Raw genomic sequence first — 27,048 nt, 5'->3', positions numbered from 1 at the left:
CTGGTCTGTTTCATATTTGCCTTCGCCTGCCCTTGTTAATAGATTGCAGCATTCCACTTGTTAGTACCAGTGACACAGGAGAAACTTACTATTATGCTATTTGGTGATGATAAAGAAGACAGAAAAAGTCTTTTTATGGTAGTTGGGCCCTCAAAACAACTCTTCATGTTTGGTGATAAGGAGGAACAAGTTGGCTGTCAAACAGAGGTACATTAGCTTGTTATCTACAGAGCTAATACTGCCTCTTAAATTCCCCCGCTGTGCTGTGACAGGAGCCCATATGAACTGAAGACTTGCAGAGCTAGAGATACCAGAGCACTTTCCTTCCTCATAAGTACCAGTAGGATTAACCTTACTCTTATAGAATAGAAATTTTTTGCTTAATTTTTGAACAAAGGCCATGTTGTTCTTTGATCTGTGGTTTAAAAGATGTCAAAAGATACATATTTGGTGATTGCCGTTTGTGGAAAGTTCAGTGTATGAAAAAGAACAAGAGAGAATTAACTACTTGTAAGATACAGAAACGATTAGGGAAAAGCATCTGGGTTAGAATAAGTCAGTTTCATGGTACGATTCTGTGTTGGCATCTACTATATTTGTTTTTATTTTTAGAGCTGTGTAGGTTATAAGAGTACAGTATGTTCAATTATAGTAAGTGTTTCCTTTTTACTGCTGGTAACAGCTTCCAGAGATTTGGCAGGTAGAACTTCCTTCCATAGATAGACAGAAAAGTGACTCCATCCCTTGGTGTTCTTTACAGTAGGACTTTCTATGACTAAGTAGCATAAATGACCATGGTATTAAACTCACCAAATTTAATGCTGTGGCATAGATGTGGGGAAATAGATACAGTGCTTGCTACATGCTCATGTTCAGTGATTGCATGTCAAGGAAAGTTTCAGGTACTATGCTTGGGATTCCTAGCACGTACCAAGTAATCTGAGAGATGTAGTAATGACTTTCTATAGACATGCAAAATAATCACATTGATTAAAGTGAAATTTTAAAGTAATTTGGCTTCGGAAAAATGACTCTGATCTTAGTATACAACAATGTTTATATTCTCTCAGAAAAAAAGAGAAAATAAACACTCATGATCATTGAAAATCAGATTTTAAAAGATACTGTATTTCTGTTATAAATTAATTAAAATATACCTTAAATCTAAATAATCATTTGTTGATGTACTTATCTAGGATTACTTTATTGATCAAACTTTATTCCTCTATTAAGCTCTGTTAAACCTATTGGGAAATTGTTAAATCCTAATACTTCTTTGAGTTTGACTGGAAATTTACTAAGTCTCAAAGCTATTTAAATTGTTGTAACTGTACCTTAAAATGAAACCCATCAGGATTTTTTAAATTAGATATTCTGAAAGCAAATATTCTTCAAGCCCTTGGTTTTTATTCTTTTAAATAATAGATGTTATTTCATAACAACTTTTAAAAACAAAAAATCAGAAAACTGTCCACCATATTTTTGCCCCATAGTGAAAAAAACAATGATTATGGTCTAGGACATTCTTTAATGACACTCAAGAAAATTCTTTAGAAAGTCAGTTCATTGGATTGAGCCAAACTGGGTTAAAGGTGTTCCTATGAAGAGTGAGCAGAAAAGAGAAGGATACATTCTGAATACCTTTTTAAATATAAATTTTAAAAATATATAAGTCACTAATAATATGTATATCTTAGGAAACAGTCATTACTGACATTTAAATAAGTATGTGCCCTCTGGTATTTTAGAACTTTATAGGAAATGGTAATAACATTGCTGAAATGCTCAGTTGTATACAAGTACTATAACTTCTTAAAGCATTTTGATGGAATTCTAAGTCAGCTCTTACACTCATTGCCCCTACCAGATACTGTAATCAGATTCTAGTGATAACTTTCAGAACACTCAGTATTCTCTAAGAAACTCTGAAAGGAAGAATCCTTTTCTCTTAACATACAATGGGAGAATTAATTTGGCTTCTATCTCAGGTTTACCTTACTTGAAGAATTGGAGTACATTTTATGATAATTTATAAAACATTTCAGTGGCTCTTTTTATAATTATTTTCATCTGTGCTCTCTTAATAACTTTAAAAAAAAAGACTCACGGAAAGTTAGTATTATTTGTGTGTGAATTTTCCAATTGTATTTCAGACTTTAAGAAAAAAAGGCCTTAATGGTTGTGAGAGCCCTGATGCTGACGATTACTTTGAGCACAGTCCACTCTCGGAGGACAGATTCAGCAAACTAAATGAAGATAGTGATTTTATTTTCAAACGAGGCCCTGTAAGTACTTTCGCTTTACCTCTACTTTTTATTTGTTGATCCTTTTTGTTAACTTCATTATTTAGGCTCTGAACAAGAAGGAACACAGAGGGTGCGACAGCCCAGACCCTGATACTTCATATGTGCTAACTCCACATACAGAAGAAAAGTATAAAAAAATTAATGAGGAATTTGATAATATGATGCGGAATCATAAAATCGCAGTGAGTACTAAAGTATGGCTTGTGTTTTTATCTTGTGCATGAAGAGATTGACCCTACATCTTATTTTTATAATGGATAATGACAAGTGTGAGAGGAAGTAAGTAATTGTATTAACATTTTCTATTTTATAGCATTTAAAATTACTGAAATCTTATATATATTCAATATCTTAAATGTTAGATGTGAAAACATTCTATTCCAGGTCCAGCTACTTGGTACCCTTTATTTCTTTAGATTGGGCACCTAAACATCCTGACTTTTTTTTTAAATCTGTAAAGTGAGTTGGTTCACATAATTTAAATTTAAAGTCTCATCCAGTTTGTAAAAGTCCATGGTTTTTAATGTAATACATATGTAAGACTTTCTTTTCCCTGTCTCCCAGGACTTAAAATATATATTCTTATAATATGTACTTAAGTAGATTTTGAGAATACCAAATATAAAGTAGTTAGATTTGTTTCAAAATTTAGTATTTCTAAATTACTTTCAATATTTAATATAGTTGCTTTAATATTAGAAAGCTAAACTTATATAGCCCTTTGGAAATGTCCCAAATGCATTGGGCAGGGCTTCGACCAAATTTTTATTCTTTTCTTATACTGTAAGGACAGAAGACGAAAGACCTGGGTTAGTTTTAAGGGAACAGTATTCTTAAACTGATTGCAAAATAGTCACTTTAAATTTTTTCTCTGCTCATATATTCAAATGCTCATATACTTCATTGAGCTCATGTTCCTGGACTTAATAGTTCTTCAAAGAATTCTTTGCACTGAAAGTTCATTGGCAAGAGCTACTTACAATGGTTATTCTGGGTCTAACTTTTTAATTCTGTATATATAAGTGTAGCCCTCATAAAACAGATTATTTCCAGTGCTAGTGTTTATATCATTGTTGGTGGTAATTCTCTTAAAACTATCTCTAAAGAATTCATCATATGTCATTTCCTTATAGTAAGCCTCTAAGAAGCAACTCATTAAAAATGCCTTTAAGGAGGGGTTTAGCTAATGCTCTTCATCCAGACAACAAGTAAAATCTCTGTGACTGCACAGGGATGTTCTTGCTGTTGATACTAAACTGTAAAATATTGCACAGATTATTTTATTTTTGAAAAAATACTCAGATGTGTCTGTTTTTACATTTGTTGCTGAATTATTAGAATTTTCCTACCCCAAATTCATTGTTGAATAGAGTAAACTGTGGTCTTCCAATTTTGAATTAGCTGTGGTACTTACTTTGCAAGTCACTGTTTAAAATGATGGCAAAGGAAAGTTTCTTGGTTTTGGCTGTTTGTTCATTTGTTTATCATTTTAACGTGTTCCAACTGGCTTGAACCACCAGTGATGTATGCATGATTGTCTCAACAAGCACATTGTCCCATCCTACTGGACTGTCCCATACTGCCTGATGGGACAGTCACATATGAACGCGTGTTCTTCTGGTGGTGGTTCAGAGCTGCCCTGCAGCATGACATGAATTATAGCCCCACTGTGAACATGTTTTATAAAGAGGACTGTTATTTATCATGATGAGCAAATGTATTGTATACAGTATTTGTAAAAAATAGAAGAGGAGAGTAGAATGGGAATATTTGGCAGGAAGGAAAATTTGTTACAAATCTTTATAGTGTAATCTTTCCACTATTTTAGAAAGATACTAAAAATTTCGTTCTTATTTGTCTGTAATTTTGTTTCTTTGCATTTTTTCATCACACTCGGATTACCTTGTACTGTGTTACATAATTACTTGGTTTTTCTTTATTTTCGTTCATCTAAGGATGTTGGTCAGTTAAGTCAGACTGAGACTTGTTTATAGGGTCCCATATTGCCATATTAAGCTAATATATTTGCATACTTTCCTTCTTTTGTTATATTTTGGGATCTTCCAGTGGAAATGTAATGTTACTAAACTGATTTGTTGTGAAGTGCTAATTAAATGCTTATTTGGTGGCACTGATATATTTTATGACATCTAAATTCAAACTTACATTGGCCTCTAATTTTCATTTCTATGCAGATTTGAAATGCAGAGTGTATTTTATTAGTGTATGTATATTCATATGTAAAATACTGAAAATGAAAAGATTTGTGTCAGATATGCTCATGTTCAAATATAATTCTCAAGAAAATAGTTTAAAATCTCAAGAAAAGTTTAAATCTGAAAATTAAGAACTTATCCCTGCCCTTACTTATAATAATGCAAGTTACTTTGTCAAAATTTGTAAGTTACTTAATGTAGATATAAAAATGAAACTAATAGTTTTCTCCTCCTTGTTCTTCTTTTACAGCCTGGTTTACCGCCTCAGAATTTCTCAATGTCTGTCACAGTCCCTGTGACCAGCCCTAATGCTTTGTCCTACACTAATCCAGGGAGTTCACTTGTGTCACCTTCTTTGGCAGCCAGCTCAACATTAGCAGATTCAAGCATGCTCTCTCCTCCTCCAGCCACATTACATAGAAATGTATCTCCAGGAGCTCCTCAGAGACCACCAAGTACTGGCAATGCAAGTATGTATTGATTCCTGTTCTGTTGATTTTTAAACAAAGAGAATGGAACATTAATTGCTAACCTACAAAGTTTCTTTTTCTGCCAGTCTGAATTTTATTGAGTTGCCTAGGCAAGAATCACTATTAAGAATTGGATCCATTTTAAAATTGTATCTTTTTTTAAAGTCCAGTGTAAGCCATCTTGTTAGAAATACAGAAACAAACTTGCTGATGAGAAAGTGTTTTTTTGCATTTCTTCCTGTATGAATTAGTTCAGTAATTCAGCAAAAATTTGCAGTGTACTTGGTATACTAGTCTGTGTAATACAGTGTTGCTTAAATCTTTGATTTAATGGTATTCCTTATACACTTTCCTCATTCTTAACTGTGTGTACTATTTTGATATTGATGTATAGAAGGGAAAACCCAGAGTGTAATAGACAAAGTCACATGTGGGTGTTTATACACACACACACACACACACGGTATGTAGTTGCACATATATATGCACACGTGCATGTATATAATGCTATCAAATTTCACATTAATGCCAACATCATACTGGGCTAGTTGTATGTTTTTTAGGAATGGATGATGGTTAACTTCTGTTTATTTCATATTCAAATATTAGAGAGTGGCTTCATGCTCATTTTCTGTCCTCTTTCTCTCTCCTCTCTAATGTCCTTAGGCGGGATGTTGAGCACTACTGACCTCACAGTGCCAAATGGAGCTGGAGGCAGCCCAGTGGGTGAGTGAATTCTACTATAAAGTTAACTAAGACATAAACAGTATTGTCCTAACTGAGATATAAAGAATCTTATTGCTGAAACAAGTATATGAAGGATAATTTAATATATACCATTGTCCCACAATACCCTACTTGTTCCTTACACCTTGGCCTTAAGTTCAGTTACTCATTTACTCAGTACCTCCTGTGTACCAGACATTGTCGTTTTCCAAAGCCCAATTGCCATAAAATGGCATCTACATCAAGATAATTTCTTAGGTTTTCTAATCTTGTTTTCTTACCAAAGACTATTACCAAACCACTATATGCTGTACTGTATCTTAGAGCACCTTAAAATGTTGACTGGCCTGCAGAGAAATAGTGGGCCTTCTTCTAGAGGTAAAAGATAACTGAGAAGGTGTCCTGGAGCTCTGCTTTGGTGGTTATTTAATCTAACATTCACACTGTTCTGTTTGCAGCCAAATAGGTTCTTTCACTTTGGGACACCTCCAAAGATGACTAGCAGTTTAAACATACATCATCAATGTGTCTGACTGCTCAAACAATGAATCCTAAATAATGTCACAAAAAATAGAGTTATGTATGGCAAGAATAAGTGTAGCATTTTTAGCATGTTAAGTCATCTTGTGAATCCGTGATAATCACAATTACCGTTATCATGATCTGAAACAAGGACAGGAATTTACTCTGCTTGGTCTTGAAGACTCAAAAACAGATCACTTCCATGCAATATTTCTTAAATATTCTTTCCCCAAAATGTTAGCAATTTTTCCCTTAAGTATATTGTGGAGAAAATTCAGTGTCTTAGTAAAATAATAAGAAACAGACATTATTGAATGTGGTATTACAAAATGTATAGTGACTTCAAAATAGGAATTAATGCCTAATTATATCTGTGTAGTGTTAAGTGTTCTTTTAATGGAATTAAACAAATAAAATATGTTGTAGGGTCTTATTTAGCATATAATTAAATGTGAGAAAATATATGAAGATCTTACTAATCAAGACTGCTAATCTTACCTGTATTTTCCCAAATATTCATAGCTTAGTTTTAAAACCTAACTGTGATGTCCCACATACTTTTTTTTTTTTTGGTACCAGGGATCAAACTTGTGACCTTGTGCCTGCCAGGCAGGGGCTTATGCTGCTGAGCTAAATCCCAGCCCCTCACATAGGGTGGTTTTTTTGTTTTTTTGTTTTTGGTGTATATTTTTCTTTATGCTTTCTGCCCCACTGAGAGTTCAGGATTTGAGAGATCCAGTATACTCTTCTCGTGTTGGGGGTGAAACCACAAAAGGATAGACTCTAGAAGTAAAGTGAACCATAGGTAAATAGTTCCCCTTAGTACCTGTGTCTCATATTTGTATAATCCCTCTTCTTGATATCCTTTTTCTTGACCAAGGTGGTGGTAATACAGATCTTCATTGTATAGTAAAACTTTGATCTATAATTTTTTATTTTGCAAATTTTCTGTTAGCAGTAAAGTTTTAAAAATAATAATATACTAGCTAGAAAAAAGGAATGATAGCCATAAATACAAAAGCATTTTTAAAGTTATAAGAGACCTTAAAATACGTTGAATGCTATTTGTGCTGTCTCAGAATCTAAAGAGGAAGCATTTTGTAGATACTCACACAAAGATTCTGTACAGCCTGCTGAGCCTTTGGACGTTGGTTTCTGCACATGGCAGCTAGAGCTGCAGCATTTCTGTAGAGATCAGGAGGTGAGGCAGTCTTAAGAAAACAAGCCAGCGTGCTGAGGATGGCAAAGAGGAGAGCAGGAAAAGTTCTTGCTCCTCAGTGTCGAAAGCACAAGGGCCTAGAACCAGTTTTCTTCTGGTCTTAAGTAAATAATAGTTTCCTCATTCTTAAGGACAAAAGTAAACAAAATGCAAACCACAAGTACGGGAATGTTTAATAAATGGATAGGCATTGTGCCCAAATATACAATTCAAGAAAGAAACCCAACTGATATTTTAAAATTCAAAAGATACTCATTATTGGTAAGCAATCATAAAATTCAAATAGGAATTTTAAAAACAAAAAATGACTTATAATGCCCAGTACCTTTTTATTGTAATGTGCAGAACTAAAGGAAGCTTGGTAAAACTGGTGATCTCATATGTTTTTGTGGCCTTGTAAATTAGTGGCAGTCTTTCTGGAAATGTTTTGGCAAGGTATTTCAGCAGTCATAAAAATGTTTATACCTCTAAACTTACTAATCACATTTTTGGGAATCTCTCCCAAAAAAGAAAATTAGAATATGCAAAGATTCATTGCAACATTATTTATGCTAATGAATAAGAGGATGAAATCAACATATTCAAAAATGAACATTAAGTAAATTTCAGCTGCATTCCTTTTTATTTGTACTTTAATCTGTGCAAGAACTTGGCATAGATTCTTTTTTTACAGAAAAATACATAGAAAATTAAAACGAAGGGAAAATTCAAACTGATTATTAAAGTTAAGACAGGGCCAGGAATATAGCTCAGTGGCACAGCACCTGCCTGGCAATTGCAAGGTCCTGAGTTTGATTCTTGGTACCTGTGCCCCTTCCCCCACCCCCCAAAAGTTAGGGTGGTGAAAATACAATCATTTTTTCTTCTTTTTCTATTCCTTGAGCTTTTTGTAATGTTACAGTTGCATGATATCCGTACAGTCCTAACATTTCATTGTAGTAATTTAGAAAATTGTTTTCCTTCTAGTGGTAATTCTTTATTTTTTGTCTACGTCATCATATGTGCAAATTAAATCTGACAATTTTGTACATATTGCAAGGATCTGTGTTTAAATATCACACATAAAGTAAAATCACAGTTATCCAACAACTTCGCTTTTATAAAACACGTTGAGAAAGAGAATATATGGGATTAGACACCCTTGGGACTGGTGAGGGTTGAGTGAAGGTGATGAAGGGTTTGCATGGTAGCAGGGCAGTGGCAGTTAAAAGAGGAGCTGAGTGGGGGAAAAGACTTCAGAGAGGAGTGAAGGAAGCTTGGTAGCTCCATGAAGATGAGGATGGGGTGGAAGATGAGGATGGGGTGGTGGAGGAAGACAGTGTCACAGAAGTGCAAAACGTGCTAAGCTGAGATGACACCACCACACCTGGGAGGAAATGACTATCTGATGGTTAGTTATAAACCCAAAATTAACAGAGACAAAGTAGATATCAGATTTAAGATACAGTCATATTAAAGGCATGCATGCTCTAGCCATCTAGTTGCCTGAGAATTCTGAACTTACCTCTGCCCAGGAGAGCTTGGTAAGGAACACGAGGAGTACATTGTTTGGAAGGCAGGATTCCATGAACTTGTATATTTTTATTGCAAATTTCTAATGACCGGGATCCATGTTTGTTCATCAGTTATGAAAGGAATTACTAAATTAAGTGAGGGTGTCACTAGTTATTTCAAAACCAGTGCTCTTTGTTTCAGAAACCTCAAGCAGGTTTTTATATAAATGACATAATTTAAAATCTAAAATTTATTTTTCCTTACATGTTGAATTGTCAGCTGAATGTCAGATTTTATGGAAAGAGTTTGAACTTCACATTGGTTAGTGTTTTCAGAATCCTTTAAAGTTTGCTTGTCAGTTGGGCTTCTAAAATTGATTCATAATAAAACACTAATGACATCATTCTACAGTTTAGCCCGAGGCGAGTAGGAAGGACACAGAATACTGGCCAGCCTCTTGAATGCTGTATTTCAGCTAATGTGATTTGTGTTCTAAAATAGCAGCCAGGTTGATATAACAGAATGACCAGCCTTTTAGCTGTAGGACCATAATTGAGATTAGGTCTTTTAAGTTTCTGAAGGCAGAGCTATGCAGTGTGTTCAAGAGTATTTTTTTCCCATATTTGGGTTAGTTATCATGAAAATTTAAAAACACAATAATCAGATTAAAGTAGGTTTATTCATTTAGAGTAGATACTTTAATTTCTAAAATTATCAAGATGGGCTCATGTATTGAAAATACCTCAAAAGCCTGTCTCAACAATATCTTTGTTTTTCTCATAAAAGTTGAACTGGAGATAAGTCTTGGTAGTATATATATCACTATACAATACTCTACAAAATAGCAAGTTGTGCATATGAAATTAGCTTTAGTCTGGTAAGTTACCAGTTATATCATCCCATAATCATAATCTGCTGCAGATTCTTGACTTTACACTAATTTACTTGTAATTTTATTTTCATGAGTTACTATGGTATCATATAAGAAGCACTACAGACTCACATGGAAAAATAGCATTTGTGCTTAATGATGATGTGTTCCAGTAAATTACATGTTTACATTATCATATAGTGCCATTGAGAGGAAAATACTACTTTATCCTTTAGATTTGAGTGCTAGTCAAGCAGATCTTCTAATTGTCAGAAGTTCAGAAAATACATTCATATCAGTATATATTGAAACTTTGTTAATCTAACATTCTCATAGTGGTAAAGTAATGTGAAGTTTATTAAACTGGCTTAGTTATTACACAACCCATGAGTGAGCTGTAATCCACAAGAGATGGCTAGTGAAGAAGTGGTTCTTGAGTAGCAGTGCTTTCTGAAACGTAATAGGATACAGGGAATTGCTCTGTGGGATATGGAAAGGAGATACAGCCCAGATTTAACACAAATGCCTTCATGATAAAGGAAACGGAATGTAGGAGATTGAGTCAGAAGGTTAACTGAAATATCAGATCCTGTAGCAAAGTTAAATCACAGGAGTGAATTAAAACTAACAGGGCATTGGTAAAGTTTGGGAGAATTGCATGACAGAAAGGTGAAGAGGTAAATCACACCAGCCACCTGGATCCCTGGATTCTGAAGGAAGAGAAACGGGCAGCTCCTGAGTGCCACACCTCACCTTTCTTTTCTGATCTCCTTTGTATCAGATGCCATGCTTGAAAATGTAGTGGTTTGGGTTCAATAAAATTGATTATAACATCACTTTAGCACAACATTCATTTTTAGTTTTTATATAAGTAACTCAAATAACATGTCTTTTTCAAATTCAATGTATAAGTGGTTAGGTGTCTTTTTTTAAAGGGGGTAAAATTAAACACAACAATGTATAAGTGGTTAGGTGTCTTTTTTAAAAGGGGGTAAAATTAAACACAACAAAACAGAACAAAGTAGGCATAAGAAAGCAATGTAAGAGATATAAATTTCAAAGCTAGACGACCTGAAATCTTCACTATCATACTGTCTCTTATTTTCTTCCAAATAATTGTCCATGTCTTCGCATACAGAGAATTTTTACAAAACAACATAGTATAAAACTGATCTGAACAGAATGAGGAAGGCGTTTTAGGTCTTCAAAACTAGACATAGGGAAGTCACCAATGGCTGTCATAGAGTCTCTGGTTCTCTTCAAAATAGCTGTCCATACTTTCTTGTATATTGAAGTTAAACAAAACAAAACAAAACAGGTTAAAATAACACGATTAATTAGAACAAAGCAAAACAGAGATAAAAGTATTTGCCTTCAAAGAGACAGTAGAAGGAAATCCCCTCTATTTGCTACGTTGCCTGTGGTCAACCTCTCAAGAGATGTCCAGATCCCTGGCTCCTACTTGTTAACCGGGGGTGGGGGTGGGGGTGGGGATGTGATGTTTGATTCTCAGCCCATCAACAGGGAGGGAAGGGGTTGCTTGGTTTCCCGGAGCTCCAGTTCCTGTCATGTCGCAGGTCCCAGTAAATGCGGTGGCCCCCATCCTGGGCCACCGCAGCTGTGATTAGGTGTCTTAAAAGCTCCTTTTGCTTTTTAACAGGTTGTCTTTATACTCTTCCTAGTTATATGTTTTTTAATGTTTAGAAATTGTCAGGTATTTATTGAATGACCCTATTCACTATTTTTTTTGTATTCACTATTTAATGAGCCTGAAGTGCTTGATAAACTGCAAAGTTCTATATAGATGTTAAGTGATTTTAAATGATCATGCTGCTATTCCATTGAAGAAACTTCTGTATAATTAAAATGATCTGAGTATCAATACAAAAGCTCTTCAAGTAAAAATATGCATCTGTCAACTTGTTGTAGTTCTTTGGAGCAAGTAAATTATTTCACTTCTCAGAATAATATTTTCAGGGCAAAATTATTAGGAAGAATTCTAGGCCAAAGTTAAACACACAGTAGAAACCCACTGTCAGTCTTTACATATATGTCAGTGGAAAGAGAGAGAGTGAGTGTGACTTGTCAACTGTTGGCTTCTTACTCTGGTGATTTCTCACGTGTTCTCTTTTGCTTTTGTACAGGAGGAAAGAAGCAGAATACATAGGGCTACCCACTTCTTCCTTTGGTCCTGGAGCCATGGATCCTCCAGGCTTCTCTGACTGCCACTTCTCACTCAACCCGCTGTCCAGCCAGGCTGGATTGAGCACAGAACTTTTTTACATGTATCCCATTAGTCTTGCCCTCTGATTTCTTCTCTCAGTCTTCTGTCCTTGCCTACTGCTCAAGAGTCAGTCCCTTAAAATCTTCCTAAGTAAACACATACCCTTGTGATCAGTGCTCACTTTCTCTTTCCTGGTCAGTTTTGTGTGGTTACTCTTAGTTGTGTTGGTTTTATCCATTATCTTAACTATAGTTTTATTCCTGCCTATGTAGTATGTCCCTGTTCTTGCTAAATAGAGACAAGTGACTGGAAGGTCACATAGAGGTGTATTGTTTATTTTTGTCCCTTCCTGTGTAAACTAGCATGCATAAGTCATAAACAGGAAAGGTAGTGCTGTACTATTGCAGATTGTAGGTGGTTAGGGCTATTGATGCCATATCAGCTCTGAGTTTCACCCAAAGTCGAAAGACCTGTTCCAACCCATCAGGAGTTTTCAGTTCACTTGTCTGAATATTTTGTTCATGGTCAGCTTAAAATAAACACTAAGAATGGATTTTTTTTTAGTATATGTCTGTGGCACATAATAATTACATTCATTTTGGGGAATTGGCACATCTAGTCTTCATCGCTGTCCTCTTCTCTCTTGCCTTCAGAAACACCGTGCATCTTCACCAAGTCTGCCTCCCCGCTTCCTTTCATCTCTTTTGTTTTGCCCTTTAAATTATTTGTATTTTAGGTCTGTCATATTAAAGAAATCATACAATATTTAATCTTCTTGGCTTGATTTATTTCACTTTCTATCATAGTCTCCAGATCCATCCATTTTAGGAATAAAATTTTTAAGCCAACAAATTTATTTTATACTATGCTCTTTTGAATTAACTATGTACTATAACAGGAACTCTGCAGAATAGAACAATAGTACAATATTCTTGACACAAAACCTCTTTACTACCAAAAGCACACATTATACGTAGTAAACCTGATGTTCTGTATGTTTTGTTTTAAAATTGATGGGTTTTTTTAGAGCACATGGGATAGTAGAGTATGTTTTATAGGCAGCATCATTTTAGATTTAGCAATTAACTTTTCACAAAATGTTTTATACACTGTATAGTCAGTGTTGTTTTCTAGCCTTCCCTGCTTTATTTGCAGTTGTCTTAGAAATTGAAATCATAAATGATATGTATTTTATAAGTGAACTTTTGTTACATGTTCCTGTACTTTTACTTAACAATTATATATGTCCTCATCTCCCCTTTACACAATTATTAGCTAATTTTATTAGATATTCTGTTATCAGTTGTAACCAGCAGGATGCTACCTTAGGCTTAAATAGCTTACATCATTTTACAAGTCATACAAAATTTACATTTAACATTAATTTACAAGTGATACAAAACTGTAAAGGTGGCTAGGGGCCTTTACTTGCTTTCTTTAGTGTTGTTCTTTCTGGAGTAGTGTTTTCCTCCTCCTGCTTTCTTCTGAGTCTCAAATGACTTTAGAATAATATGTTTCCTTAGAGTAAAATATGGTATGTCCCTGACAGCCAAAGAACAGCTTATTTACTGAGGCTTTGGGTGGTCATTCCTGGATCACTGTGCTAAAGGAGAATGCTCTGCGTTCCTTGCGTTGGTTCTGAATCAAAATGCCAGTCTATATTGAGGGAATGAGATTTGAAGTGGAGTCAGCCCCACCCAGTCCACGTGGCTGCTCTCTACTGGAGGAACTTGAGTATTCATGGAGACAGGGTAGTCTCTCACCTTTACTGTGTCGAGTCTCATCTGGTGCCCAGAACTGCTGTGTAGACAGAACATACGCCACAGTATATGTTCATTTCCTTATTTACCCAAGAGATGGGTGGTTTTGCCAGGGAAAGCTTAAAAGTAGCAATAAGATGACTGAAGTTAGATTAATCTCAATTATTTAGAAAGAGTTTAATGGAAGCAGATGAAAAAGAGCAGAAAGAAGTAAAGCCACAGGAGAAGTAGTTGGTGAAAATGAAACATTAGTGCTGAGTGCTAGGTAAGCTAGAGTTTAAGGAGGTGCCTGAAACCTGGCTCAGTACCAGAACCTGGTAGCAGTGCCTCTGAATAAGTAGCCTGGCTTGGGCTTTAAAAAATAGTCCCTATTAATATAATCCCTAGTATGAGATAACCCTTAGAAGTACATGTAATATTTTAAATGCTTATCACCTAAGGTCCAAAAAATACTAGAAACAGGTGGTATTCATCTTAAGCTTTATGTATTTTGGACTTTTTTTGCATTCTAAAATACTGAAAGATGTATGGTTACTAGTGAGTTTATTAAATTTATGTGCAGCTGGGAACTGGGAAAACATGTGTTTGTGGCAAGGTATTTTAATAATTCTTTTCATGGTAATCTTTTCTCCAGGGAATGGGTTTGTAAACTCAAGAGCTTCTCCAAATTTGATTGGAAATACTGGTGCAAATAGTTTAAGCAAAGTCATGCCTACAAAGTCTCCTCCTCCACCAGGTGGTGGCAATCTTGGAATGAACAGTCGAAAACCAGATCTTCGAGTTGTCATTCCCCCTTCAAGCAAGGGCATGATGCCTCCACTGGTAAGTCAAGCCTGTCTTTAGCTTCATTCTTTAAAACACACGTTTTATACACCTCAGTCTGTGTTTTCCTTTGGAATTTTGCATACCTCCATAGTCCATACCATAGTCCATACCTTATTCAAAACTGTCATTGAAAAGCCAGGTCTGCTTTAAATCAGATTATGGAAAATACAAAATAAATTTGTTTAATGCTTATTTAAAATCAAAGCTAACTCTAAAGTAATTATTATGCTTATATTTTACCAGACTAGAATCTTTGCTTAGAGATCTCATTTCCAAGTTTATAAATGAAACATGATTTATTTCATCTCTGTGTTTGCATTCTTTCATCTGTTACATGCTTTTCTGTGAGAGAAGCAGTAAATAATTTGTTACAGAATCTTACATACCCAAGAGAGAACTATAGTAAACAGAGAATATGTGTACAAACTTGAATGTGTTATTCCTCAGGTAATTTTCATATCTTATTCCTTCTCAGATAATGTTTCTAGTTAACTCCGTAAAGGATGCCGTACTCCCCATCCCATCCCTTGACAGTGTCTTCAGAGCTCTGTCTTCATTTACTTTTGAATCCCACATCTGTGGTCATGAAGAGTGGGAGAATATGTTTATTCTACATGCCTTCTTGTAGAAAAGATTAGAATATATATGCTAGTTTTAAAACCATTTTTAGTTTAGCAGCTGTTTGGCTGGTAGCATACTGAATGATATGCAAGGTGCTTTTGCTATGCAGCTGCTAAACTTTCTTTTTGTGTTTTGCTGAATGAAAGTGATGCTATCAGGGTTAAGTAATAATTCCCTATTAGTGTAATGCTTTATAGATTCTGAAATACCATGTATGCATTCTCATTTAGGCTGTGATCATGACTAGGTAGTGATGAGAAGACTGAGCTAAAGATTGCTGCTTGTCCAGGATGATATGAAATCAGGACTACAAGTCATAGTATTTTTAAGTCTTATACTCTGGGTCAAAAAATAAAAAATACTTTTCCCTCAGAGATACAGAAAGCTGAACACCACATCACTCCTAGATTTACAATGAAAAAGCGAGATGAGGTTTTTTTTTTTTATTTTTATTTTTTTTTATACATCCAAGTGCTGAGACCAGCTGCCCTGATGGATAGGCGTAGACAGGCACTACGGGGAGGGATGACATCAGAGCACTGGGCAGGGCACAGGTGGTAAGAGTTAAGCTGGAATGATTAGTGAGTTGCTGGAGACCAAGTGTGCATTTGTGGAACTTCTTGAAACTTTGGGGAGCCACAGTGTGGAGTGAGTCCATTTTCTCCCACAGGCTTCAGTTTTTTCCAAACCTGTGAGCCCCACTGGGTGCTTCACATGAAAGATGAGTGATGTCTGAAAAACCCTCCCTTGGATAACACAACTGGGATGAGGGATGAGTGGCCACCACAGCAGGGGCAAACGTTCAGGGCTTTCTGTCCTTTCCCTTGCATGGAAGAAAAACCTTAATCTGGGGGCAGATGAGCAAGACACATTGTGACTCTTAGGGCACTGATGAAATCCTACTGTGTTTGGAAAATTTCCATTTCCACTCATGATGGAGGAGCAGGAAGACATGCTGGGTATGGAGCAGAGCCGTGAGATGGCAAGGTGACTGAGAAGGCCATAGCTTGAGGGGCTCGCAGAGGGGATGGTTTCACATTGAAAATCGGGCAGACACTGGGGAAGCAAAAGTGACAGACTGGTTACCCTTCACCAGAGGATTTGGAAGCTTGGGGTAGAAACTCCGAGAGCGACCATAGTAATAATAAGGCCCAAAGCCAGTCCAGTTCTAAGGAAGTTAACTACAACCCTGTACTACAGATTCAATAAGAGGAAAGACCTAAATCAGGAGGAAAAACACAAACTGAAATTTAAAAAGAAAAACAAGTCAAAGCAAAATAAAACTAAACAAAAAGCAGTGCAAAACAGTTCAGTGGTACTTTATCAACGTATTTATAATTAGAATTCCTAAAGAAAACCAAAAAACAAATACCAGGTAGATACAAACTGTCAGTGCATACACATATGCACACACATTCAGACTGCTAAAATCAAAGGCGAACAATATCTTAAAGGAAGCCAGAGAAAAGAGACATACCACACATAAAGAACAAAGATAAGCATTGAAACAATATTTCTCTTCAGAATCTATACAAGTGAGGAAACAATGGAGTACATATTTAATGTGCTGAAATTTAAGAAAACAAAACTCTGAACTCAGGATTCTATACCTGGCCAAAAAAAAATTTCAGAAACAAAGGCAAAAAGACTTCTGAAACAAAAGTCAGAAGAATTTATTGCCAGTTAGCTCTACAAGAACTGTTAAAGAAACACCTTTAGCAGAAGGAATGATTGCATCAAAAGCTTGAGTCAGTGCAAAAGAAATGAAAAACAATGGAAATGATGATATAAGTGAAGATAAAATTATTTCCCTCTACTTTTTATTAGCTTTTTATTAATAGGAATTATACAGCTTTTGATTATAGAAATATTACAAAGGCAGTATAGAAAGTTCACCTTTCCTCCATACCCAGTTTCTCCTATTGTTATCCTAGTGTGGAACATTGGTTAAAATTAATGGACTAATATAACTAAAGTCTCCACTTTGATGTCCTTAGTTTTTAACTTCATGTCTTTTTCTATTCCAGGCTCTAATCCAGGATACACCACATTACGTTTAGTAACCATGTCTCCATAAAATGTTGGCTATAAGAGTTTTTAAGACTTTTTATGCTTTACTGATCTTGACACTTAGGAGCAGTGCTGGTCACACATGTATAGAATGTCCCTCACTTGAGATTTGTTTAAAGTCTTCTCATTAGCTTGGTATCATTACTTTGAGGGAGAAAGGCTCTGTATTAAAGTGCCATTTGTATCATATCATGTATCATATCAAAGGTGCATGCTATCAATGTAACTATTACTACTGATGCTAACTTGGTTATCAGGCTGATGGAAGTCTTTCACAGGTTTCTCTGCATAAATTTAATCTCTTTCTCCTTCCATACTGTAGTCATTGGGAGAAACCCTTAATGTATAGCCCTCATTTAAGGGATTATGTTCCACCTCCTCAAGGGAAGAATGTCTGTATAAATTATTTTTAGAGTTTTTTGGTTCAGGAGATTTACCTATTCTTTCTCATATGCTTCATCATTTATATATAAATATGGATTTAAACATTTATTTTATATTTTGGATTATAACATAGTACCTCTTTTTGTTGTTCAGTTTGTACTAGCTCTAACTTTTGGCACCTACCCACATGGTATCTGTAACCCTTTGACATTCCCTTGTCCTTATGCCTTGTGCTGCTTTTTTGTTCTTGTTTTGAGGGAAGGGCAGGGTACTTTTTTACTTTCTAAAACTTACTGTATGCTCCAAGCTCAAATTGTGATTTTTTTCTGCCCCAGTCCTACAATCAGATACTCTTCCAGGAAACCCTACTAACTTTCACAGGAGAATGGTATGAGAAACTAAACTGTAGGTGTTTTCCTTTTTAGTTGCTCCATTAGACAGCTGACTTTGTAAAGCAAAAATAGTGGTAGTACATTTTGTGTCTACAGCACATGTAAAATTACAGTAGGAGGCCCAGTGCATGGTGACATACATCTGTAACCCTGCACTCTGAGAAGCAAAAGTAGTATGATCCCAAGTTCAACCCTGTCTAGGCAACTTAGTGAGAGTCTGTTTCAAAGTAAGAAATAAGAAGGGCCAGCGATACAATTCAGGGGTACTGTACCCCTTGGTTCAGTTCCCAGAATTAGGAGGAGGACAAAAAGAAGAAGGAAAAAGAAAAAGACAGCAAAGGTAGGAGAGAAGACTTGGAAATACATTGTTACAGGTCTAAATACATCATTTACAAAACAGATTTTCAGATTTGTTTAAAACAAACCACAAAAAGGAGACAAGAAAGATGAAACGGTATACTATCTATGAGAAGCCATTTTAAATATACATAAACAGTGAAAAATACTTGCAGTCCATGATCAAAGCTGAAATAGACATAATAAATTTGGACAATGTAGACTTATAATCAGGGAAAGACAGGCATTACATAGCTCACTTTCCAAGAGATAAGAGTTGTTTAGTGTGTGTGAATCTAATAGCATAACTCCAAAAATAGATAAAGAGAAAACTCATAGAAAGGTAGAATAGAAAAATCTACAGATTGGCATCTTCAACACTGTTCTCTTAGTGATTGACAGAAAAAAGTCCATAAGGATCTAAACAGTCTGAGCAACACTCAGGCAGCCTGACCTAAGGGTCATTGACAGAACACTGCACTCAACAACAACAAGGTGCATGTCTTCCTCAGACACATGTGGAGCACTGACCAAGGTGGATTGTCCAGTCAATCAAATCAAATAGACCTCAGCAAATTTCAAAGCGTAAAACTTAAACAGATTACATTCTCTGACCGTAATGAAATTTACCTAGAAATCAGTAACAGACAGCAGGAAGCTTTGTGTATGGTATATTTAGAGAATACATGGTACATTTTTGCCTCAGGTACAGAGGAAATCTCAAAAAATTTAAAAACATACAGTTTAATGAAAATGAAATTTCAGTATTTCCAAATTTTGAGGACCAGCTAGAGCAATGTTGGAGAAAATTTACAGCATTAAATGCTTATATAAGAAAAGAAGGAAGGTCCCCCAACGAGTAATATAAGCTTTTGCCCTGAGGAGCTTGAGGAGCAAGAGCATATTTAGCCACAAACAGTGAAAGGAAGGAAGGAAGAAAAAATAAAGTGAACAGAAATTACTAAAATTCATAACAGAAAAACAGTGGAGACAGGGATGGTTCCAAGAATTGATTTTGAAAAGATCAATTTACAAATCTCTAGCCATGTTGATTGGTAAAAAGAGAAGATCCACATTATCAATATCAAGAATGAAAGAGGGCATGTCCAGACAACAGTAAACAAAGAGAATACTATACTATGTAGCTCTATTCTGCTATGTTTGATAGCGTGGGTAAAAAGGACTAATTTCTTAAAAGATAGAAACCAGTGAAGAGTTGCTAAATTCACTGAAATTTTAATAGATAATTTTAACATCAACTATCTGTGAAAGAAATTCAATTCCTAGTTTTCAAGGTTTTCAAAATTGAAAATTCCAGATCTCAGTTTCATTGGCAAATTCCATCAAATGTTTGAGGAAAAATTAATACCAATACTGCAATCTCTTTCAGAAGTATAGGAGGAAACACACCCAAACTCATCTCATTGGGCTAGCATTACCCTACAGAATAAGGCATTACAGGAAGAGACAACTACAAACCAGTACCCCACATAAACTCTACATGTAGGGATCCTCAACAAAATATTAGTAAATAAATTCAATAATATATAAAAAAGGGTATATATTAAGACCAAGTAGGTTTTACCCAGGAATGTAACAGTGATTCCACATTTGAAAATTCACCAATATAATTTCCCATGTTAACAAAATACAATATTTTTTCATGATGTTAAGAAAATCTCTCAGCAGTCTAGGTATAAAAAGAACAACCTGATAAGGAGCATCTTCAAAAACTGTAACTGATAGTAAGTGAGAAGGGAAAACATTCAGTCTTTTACTGATATTAGGACCTAGTCATTTTTTAAAATCGGCTCATGCACTCAGCATTGTAGTGAAAACCCTAGCCAGTATAGTTAATTAAGAAAAATATACAGAAGTCTGTTGTACCTTACGCCAGCAATGAATAATTCAAATTGGAAATTTAACATAGCACCATCTCCTAAAAAGGAAAGAAATAGTGAAGTACAAATGTAACAGAATATATGCCCAGTGTATATGCTGAAAACTACAAAACACTAGTGAAAGAAATCAGTTTGCCTAAATGAATAGAGAACCATTGTGTTAATAGATTTGAAAATTCAGTATTGTGAAGATGTCACTTGTCAAATTGATCTGTAAATCAAACAGAATAGTCACAGTTGGCAATAAGCTTTTTTAAGAAATCAAATTCTAATATATATACAGAAAGGCAAAAGAGCACTAATAATTCTGAACAAAAACAGACTGAGTTGTAGACTCAGGATGTGAAGTGTTGGCAAAAGAATGGGTCAATGGATCAATGGACCAAATAGCCCAGAAGGTAATTTTGTATTAATATGCAGTGTTCGGCCAGTTTCTAGCAAAGGTGGTGAAACATTTCAGTGGAATGTAGCTTTTCAGCTAATAGTATTGTAGTAATCCAACATCCATGTGCAAAACAACAGAAACTTAATATAGGCTTTTACCTTACACAAAAATTAATTCACACTGGATCATAGACTCAAGTTTCATACATGAAACTGTGAAATGCACAAGAAAAAATTTATACCAAGGTGTGGTCTCTAAAAAATGATACATTAGCATTCATGAGAATTTGTTTTGCTGTATGAAAAATGCTATTCAAAGGACAACCTACAAATTAAGAGAAAATATTTGCAAATCACACAAATGAAGGACTTACATTTGGAATGTGTAAAGAGCTCAAGATAGCAAAACAGATAATTTTTTTAATGGGCACAAGTTTTTGTGGTTTTGTTTGTTTGTTTTTATTTTTGTGGGGTTTTTTTCCAGTGCTAAGGATTGAACCCAGGATTTTACATGTACTAGGAAAGTGCTTTACCACTGAATGACACTCCCAGCAACAGGATCTTAACAGATTCTTTAAGAAGGCAACATAGGTAACCAATAACCATATAAAAAATGTGCTCAATATCATCAAAGAAATAAAAATTAAAAATTACAATCAGATGTGCCTATAAAAATGGCTAAAATTTTAAAAATGAAATGGTATTGAAAACGTAGAAAAACAAGGACTCATTTGTGCCTTCTTGGAATTCAGAATGATACAGTCCCTTTGAAAGAGTTAGGCAGCTTCTAAGAAATCAGATATATGCTTGCCGTATAACCCAACAATGCCTCGTGTGTTTACCCAAGTGATTTATAAATTGTACTTAGGTAATTTTCTATGGTTTTTGCAATAGTGAAAAAATGAGAATAAGTCAGATGTTCTGCAACAGGTGAATGGATATTACTGGCTCATCTAAAAAGGAATACTCAGTAAAAAAGGAAAGCTTAATAATATACATCAATTTGTATCAGTCATATAGCTGTGTCTGCTGAGAGGTACTTCAGATAATGACACCCAGTCATCTGAGAATGCTCAGATTTGAGTTCCTAAACACCATCCTCTAAGTCAGAGAAGCCCAGAGCGCAGTGGAGAAAAATTAGTTTTAGAACTAGCTCGGAGAAACATAAGATGAACTAGAGGTGCCAAAGAGTAAGGAAGTGCCTGTCAAAAGGTCACAGGAGCCAGCCTTCTAAAAGAGGTCTCAGTGACCAGAACTAGAACAGTTTGGTAACAAATAATAGTTTTAGCTTATAACCCAAGGAATAATAGACTCAGTTATTGAAATGAGTGCTGGATAAATAACAGGTAGCAGTTAAAATTTCTTCTTTACGAAGAAATTTTAATTGGTAAATATAAAAAGAATAAGAGGAATGGTAGCCACACAGAACACCACAGTAGAGTGGCTCTGATTGCAGGCAAGGCCAATGGAGAGGTGCTACCATTAACAAAAAAGTTTAAGGTGAAATATATTTACATAGCCTCAGAATGTCTCTTCTCAAATTTTTTTTTTTTACAAAGCAAAAAGTATTTATATACTACCTTACACAGTTAGAGTTAGCATCATCAGTAATAAGACAATAAAGATGACATGCCTTCTAACATGATGTGCTAAAAAGAATACAAGGCTCAGTGATAGTCTTCCAAAAGTTCATACCTTCTGTTAAGGGATAAATGTAAGGAAAACCCATACTGAGAGACATTCTACCAGATACCCGAGTAGTGTTCGCTGACAGTGCCAAGGTCGGCCAGGCATGGTAACACACCCTGGTAATTCTAGCACTTTGGGAGGCTGGCACAGGAAGATCTCAAGTTTGAGCCCAGGAAGGGTAAGGCCCCATCTCAAAATTGAAAAATTAAAAGGAAATAGGGATGTTGCTCAATGTGAAGGCCCTGGGTTCATTTCCCCAGTATGACTGAATGAGGGAGGAAGGGAGGGGAAAATGCCACGAACAGGGAAAAAACAAGGAAATACGAAGGGACTGTTACAGATCAGACCAACAGTGCCTGACAGGGTAAGTGCATGTGAGATCCAAGATCTGAGGCTGGGTTGGAAAAAGGTGTTGGTAAAAGACTAGTGAAACCCAAGGAAAATCCCAAGCCTGAAGGACAGCTGCCATTCTGTTAGTTTCAACCATTGTGTCCTGTTTCTTTGGGATGTTAACCTGGACAGTGCTGGGCAAGAGTGTGAGGGAGCTGTCTGTATGGCTGCTCTCTAAGGCTAGTTATTTCAGAACACAGTGTTCAGGATACACACACACAGAACAAAGAAATACATTCCAAAAAAAGAGCCAGGGGAAAAGGCACTTAGTATAGCCATCTGGCTGACTTTTAGGAACCACATGTGTAACAACTTGCTACTGTCTTTTAGAAATTTAAAAAAAAAAAAAAAAAAAAAAAAAAACACAAAACTTAGAAGTAAAGGAACAAAAATAGACTTGTAAGAACTATTACTAAATCGCAATATTTAACAAGAAACTGCATTTAGACATTAGGAAACTACTTCATCAAACAGTGGCCAGTCCTTTTTTCTTTTTTTCTTTTCTTCTTTTTTTTTTTTTTTTAAGAAATGAAGCTTTTCTGCAGGTAATTCAGAAAACTTGCCATATAAATTATTTATACTCTGATCCCTTCAGGTTAAAGTGAAACCTGTTTTACCCAAGTGTAGCCGTGGTGTGTGCAGTATTCAGTTGTGCGTCTTGCAGTTGGAGCTGTGTAAGGATCCTTTGGGTAACATGGTGGCTGAGCCCCAGTGGGCCACAGTGAGGTAGCAGTTGTGAGCCACATGATTTTTGCATCACCTTCCCTCCTTTGACCTCATTCATTTGCAGAAAAGTCTCCTTCAAGGTTAGAGTTTCTCTAGTAAGTGAAGACCCTTTTCCCAGACAGAAAAAAAAAGCATGACTGAAGCAAAATGAAGAGAGAAAAAACAAAACAAATAAAAACTTCTTATATCTAGCATATTTAGTAAATGTTTAAAAGAAAAGGAGCGAATGCATTGCTCTTTTTTTCCTGTTCATCATTTATCGGCTCATTTCTCCTCATCTCTTTTTATTTTCGTATTCATGGTTTCTCTCCACTAAAATTACTTTATTAATGTGTGCACTCTCCTTTGTAATAATAATCCTGTAGAAAACTGTTAGATGTTTTGTCAAATATTTGAGTTCCTGTTTGGTAACATTATTCTGGCTGTTGGGGGAAGTAAAGCATACCACAGTTCTGGGCCTGTGGGTGCACAGAAACTAGCAAGGTGATACGTGGACATGTGTGACCAGGTGGGGTAGTGATAGGAGGACTAATGTAAGTACATTCCTGGTTCCAAATAGAGACTGCCGTCACGATTAGGAAACTATCTAAGTGTGGCTGTGTAAGAGAGGCCAGGGTTAGTGCAGATGGGCGGGGGGAGATGCTCTTTATTAAATCCTGGCCCTAAAGAATTGAAAAGAATTTTCTATTGAAAAGTCAGCTACAAGTTTAAAGACAACAAGTAACTTGTATTTGTATGTTTTGCATGCATTACCATCTTTCTAGAGTGCCAAACGATTGCTAGGGTCCTAATACTGCATTTTTCTAAAGAAGTATTTCTGCTGCAAGTACCAACAGTCTTAGTAACTCTCTTATCCCTCTTATGTGCTGAGTACAGTCGGAGGAAGAGGAATTGGAGTTGGTGAGTGTGGGTTTCTGCTTGAAGGAAGTTGAAAAAGATGTAGAAAGTACTAATGGTATTAAATGTTTTATCTAACCAGTGTTCTTCTGTTACAAAGATACTTTTCTTGTGTAAAAACACTGTCCAAACACTTGGAATCATGAAAGCAATCTACTGGTACTACAGATTGTAGTTTTTCTATTTAGAATTTTGTATGTTGGAGAGAACATTAGATTACAGCCTTTAAAAACAATTGCTGTCCATGAACACAGGATACTTACCATAATATTTTTTAAAGGAAAGATCCAAAATACCTTATGTAGCTTTTCAGATTATTAAAATATTTTTAGAAAATGACTTCACCCTCAAAGTTCCTCAGATTGTAACACAGTCTTGTGTTATTTCTCTTTCTTTCAAAAAGATTACATCATTTCTGGTGAGGTCACCTTTTTCAGAGTTGGAATTATTTCATCCTGCATGAGACAGTCTGAACCACAAGGGGGTTCCCTGTTTACTGAGAGGACTGTCTATAATTGAACATACTCAAGTTTATTTTTCTATCAGAAGATACTCTGTTCCTATAGGTAGCTATTAATTTTTTCTCCAAAACAAATGTTTTCTGTTGGCCTTTCCTTTAGAAAATAAACCAGACTGAAAATAAGTTGCAGTTGATTTATTTCTTCTTTGGGAACTATAACCTGCACTTCACAGAAGTAATGATGTGCATTTAGGGTCATCTGCTAATTAGATGACTCTAAGGGGAATAAAAAGTTGAAAGTACAGTTTTTAGCATGGATGGTGTTAAGTGTGCATGAGCGCATGGGGTAAAGGTATTAGTTGGTTTTACTTATATTTTATTATTAGTTTCTGCATGCTAGTATGTTTTGAGCAATTTATTTTCTTTTCAACTATGGGTCTCTGCTCTATCCTTAAAATATGAGATGTTTCTTTGTTTAGCTTTGTGATCACTTGCAGTTTTGGATGTGATTTTATATTGATTCACTGAAATACACTAGTTAGCTATACATGTGTTTGTATTATGAACAAATTTAGGGGAAATATTTACTTAATTATATCATAATTATTAGCAAATGAAGTTAACAGTTCAAACTGAAATAATTCATGTAACATTTAGTCTGTTTACTCTTAAGAAGTGCTAAATGCTGATGGGGATTATCTAAGAGCTATGTTGCCCTCTACTGGTTTTGAGAGTATCTTACTCATAAAACCCAGAGCTTCTAAGATAGCGAGCCAATACACCAGAATGCTAGATTTCCAGAGTTGGAAAAGCCCAGACCAGCTCACCTCATACTATACTCCTTGACCTAGAGACAAAATATGAAAGAGAAAATTAAGTTCAAAGTAGACCTCTATCTCATGAAGTCATTAAGATTAACTTGATACTGAGACTAAAATGTACTGTATTTCCAGTCATCATACCAACTGACTTTTCATGTTTCTTAAAGTGCACCTGTAATTACAGCACCTCAGAGATAAATTTCTGAAGACTTTAAAATATAGAAATCATTAAAGCCCATGACTTTAAAAAGAAGACATAACTGAAAACTGTAAAAAGCCATTCATATTCTTGAAGATGTAAGCTAGTTCAGATTTTAAAATTTAATTTAAAATGCAGAGCTTTATATAGTGAAGTTAAACAGAATCTGCAACAGAGTCTGTCAGAACTGAAAGGTTAGTTTAAATTGGTTCTCGCACTAAACAAACATCATGCATGGATAGCTTTTAATCCAGAGTGAGGAAGGCCAGCTATGCAAGGGCCCTGGGGCCTGTTCCAGGGCTTTTTCTAAAGCGAGCCAGACTGCAGATTCCTTTGGAAGCTTTGCAGTTGTAGAACACACAGCTTTACCTCATGATGGCTCTAATGGAATACCTGTAGATCAGAAGGGACAAATGTGTCTGTCTCTTTATATCAACAGTTATGTGGGAGTTTGGTTATGCAAAGTTTATTAGGATAATAAAAACATTATCTCACATTTCTGTAGTATTTCAGTTATCCAAACATTTCTAGCATAGTGCTTCATTCTATTTGCACAAAACACTGCAAGGTAGGTGTAACAAAGATGTTTGTCATCCCTACATGAAAAATTTAGAAATTGAAAGGCGTTACACCTTTTCCTGAGTTTAGGAAGTGGTAAATCTGGGATTGAAACTCAGATACTATATCCACATGCTGTGTAGTCTTTCTGACATCCTATAACTTACAGTAGAAAAATATGAACTGAAAGAAAATAAATTAGATCTGTATTTCCATCACATTCCGAGTAGGTAAATCTAGTCAAAGGCCTTTATCTCCTGTCTTTCTGAAAACAGTGACAGTGAAAACTGCCCACATTCTGATTCTTTTCTGAGGGCACTAAATAATTCTGTTGTGTGACGTAGACCCCTAAATAGTCATTTTTTCTTTTACAAAAAACATAAGTTGAATGTGTTTTGGCCTTCTTGCATACTAACAGCATGGAGTTTATTCTGTTCCTCTAATCCTTGACTTTGGAAAAACTTTGGACCCAGAGTACAGAGAAATTATTCTAATATATTCCTACACATAGAGTAAAATGGCTGTTTTAAACTAGCTTGATTGCTTAATATTTGACTTTTTTCACTCATCCCCAGTGTGCAAGATGC

General features: G+C 35.4%; 1 protein-coding gene across 9 annotated transcripts in view; it reads left to right on the top strand.

Annotated features, from left to right (window-relative positions):
• The window catches only part of Mef2a (myocyte enhancer factor 2A), a 126,349-nt gene that overhangs the window by 89,403 nt on the left and 9,898 nt on the right, over nucleotides 1–27,048 (top strand). For 4 of the 9 annotated variants that reach the window (XM_063249928.1, XM_063249931.1, XM_063249929.1 and 1 more), the window contains 5 exons: nucleotides 2,351–2,488; nucleotides 4,773–4,992; nucleotides 5,659–5,718; nucleotides 14,443–14,630; nucleotides 24,403–24,426. In XM_063249928.1, the coding sequence (XP_063105998.1) occupies nucleotides 2,351–2,488; nucleotides 4,773–4,992; nucleotides 5,659–5,718; nucleotides 14,443–14,630; nucleotides 24,403–24,426 (630 nt within the window). Of the gene's footprint in view, nucleotides 1–2,153; nucleotides 2,286–2,350; nucleotides 2,489–4,772; nucleotides 4,993–5,658; nucleotides 5,719–14,442; nucleotides 14,631–24,402; nucleotides 24,427–27,048 lie in introns of all 9 variants that reach the window. The other 5 variants (XM_063249935.1, XM_063249932.1, XM_063249936.1 and 2 more) reach the window with 5 other exon arrangements.

Source organism: Cavia porcellus, unplaced genomic scaffold (assembly GCF_034190915.1).
Source record: "Cavia porcellus strain 051 isolate PalLab524CR breed Dunkin Hartley unplaced genomic scaffold, mCavPor4.1 scaffold_6, whole genome shotgun sequence".
Taxonomy (NCBI): Eukaryota; Metazoa; Chordata; class Mammalia; order Rodentia; family Caviidae; genus Cavia; species Cavia porcellus.
This window is presented reverse-complemented; position numbering and strand designations above follow the sequence as displayed.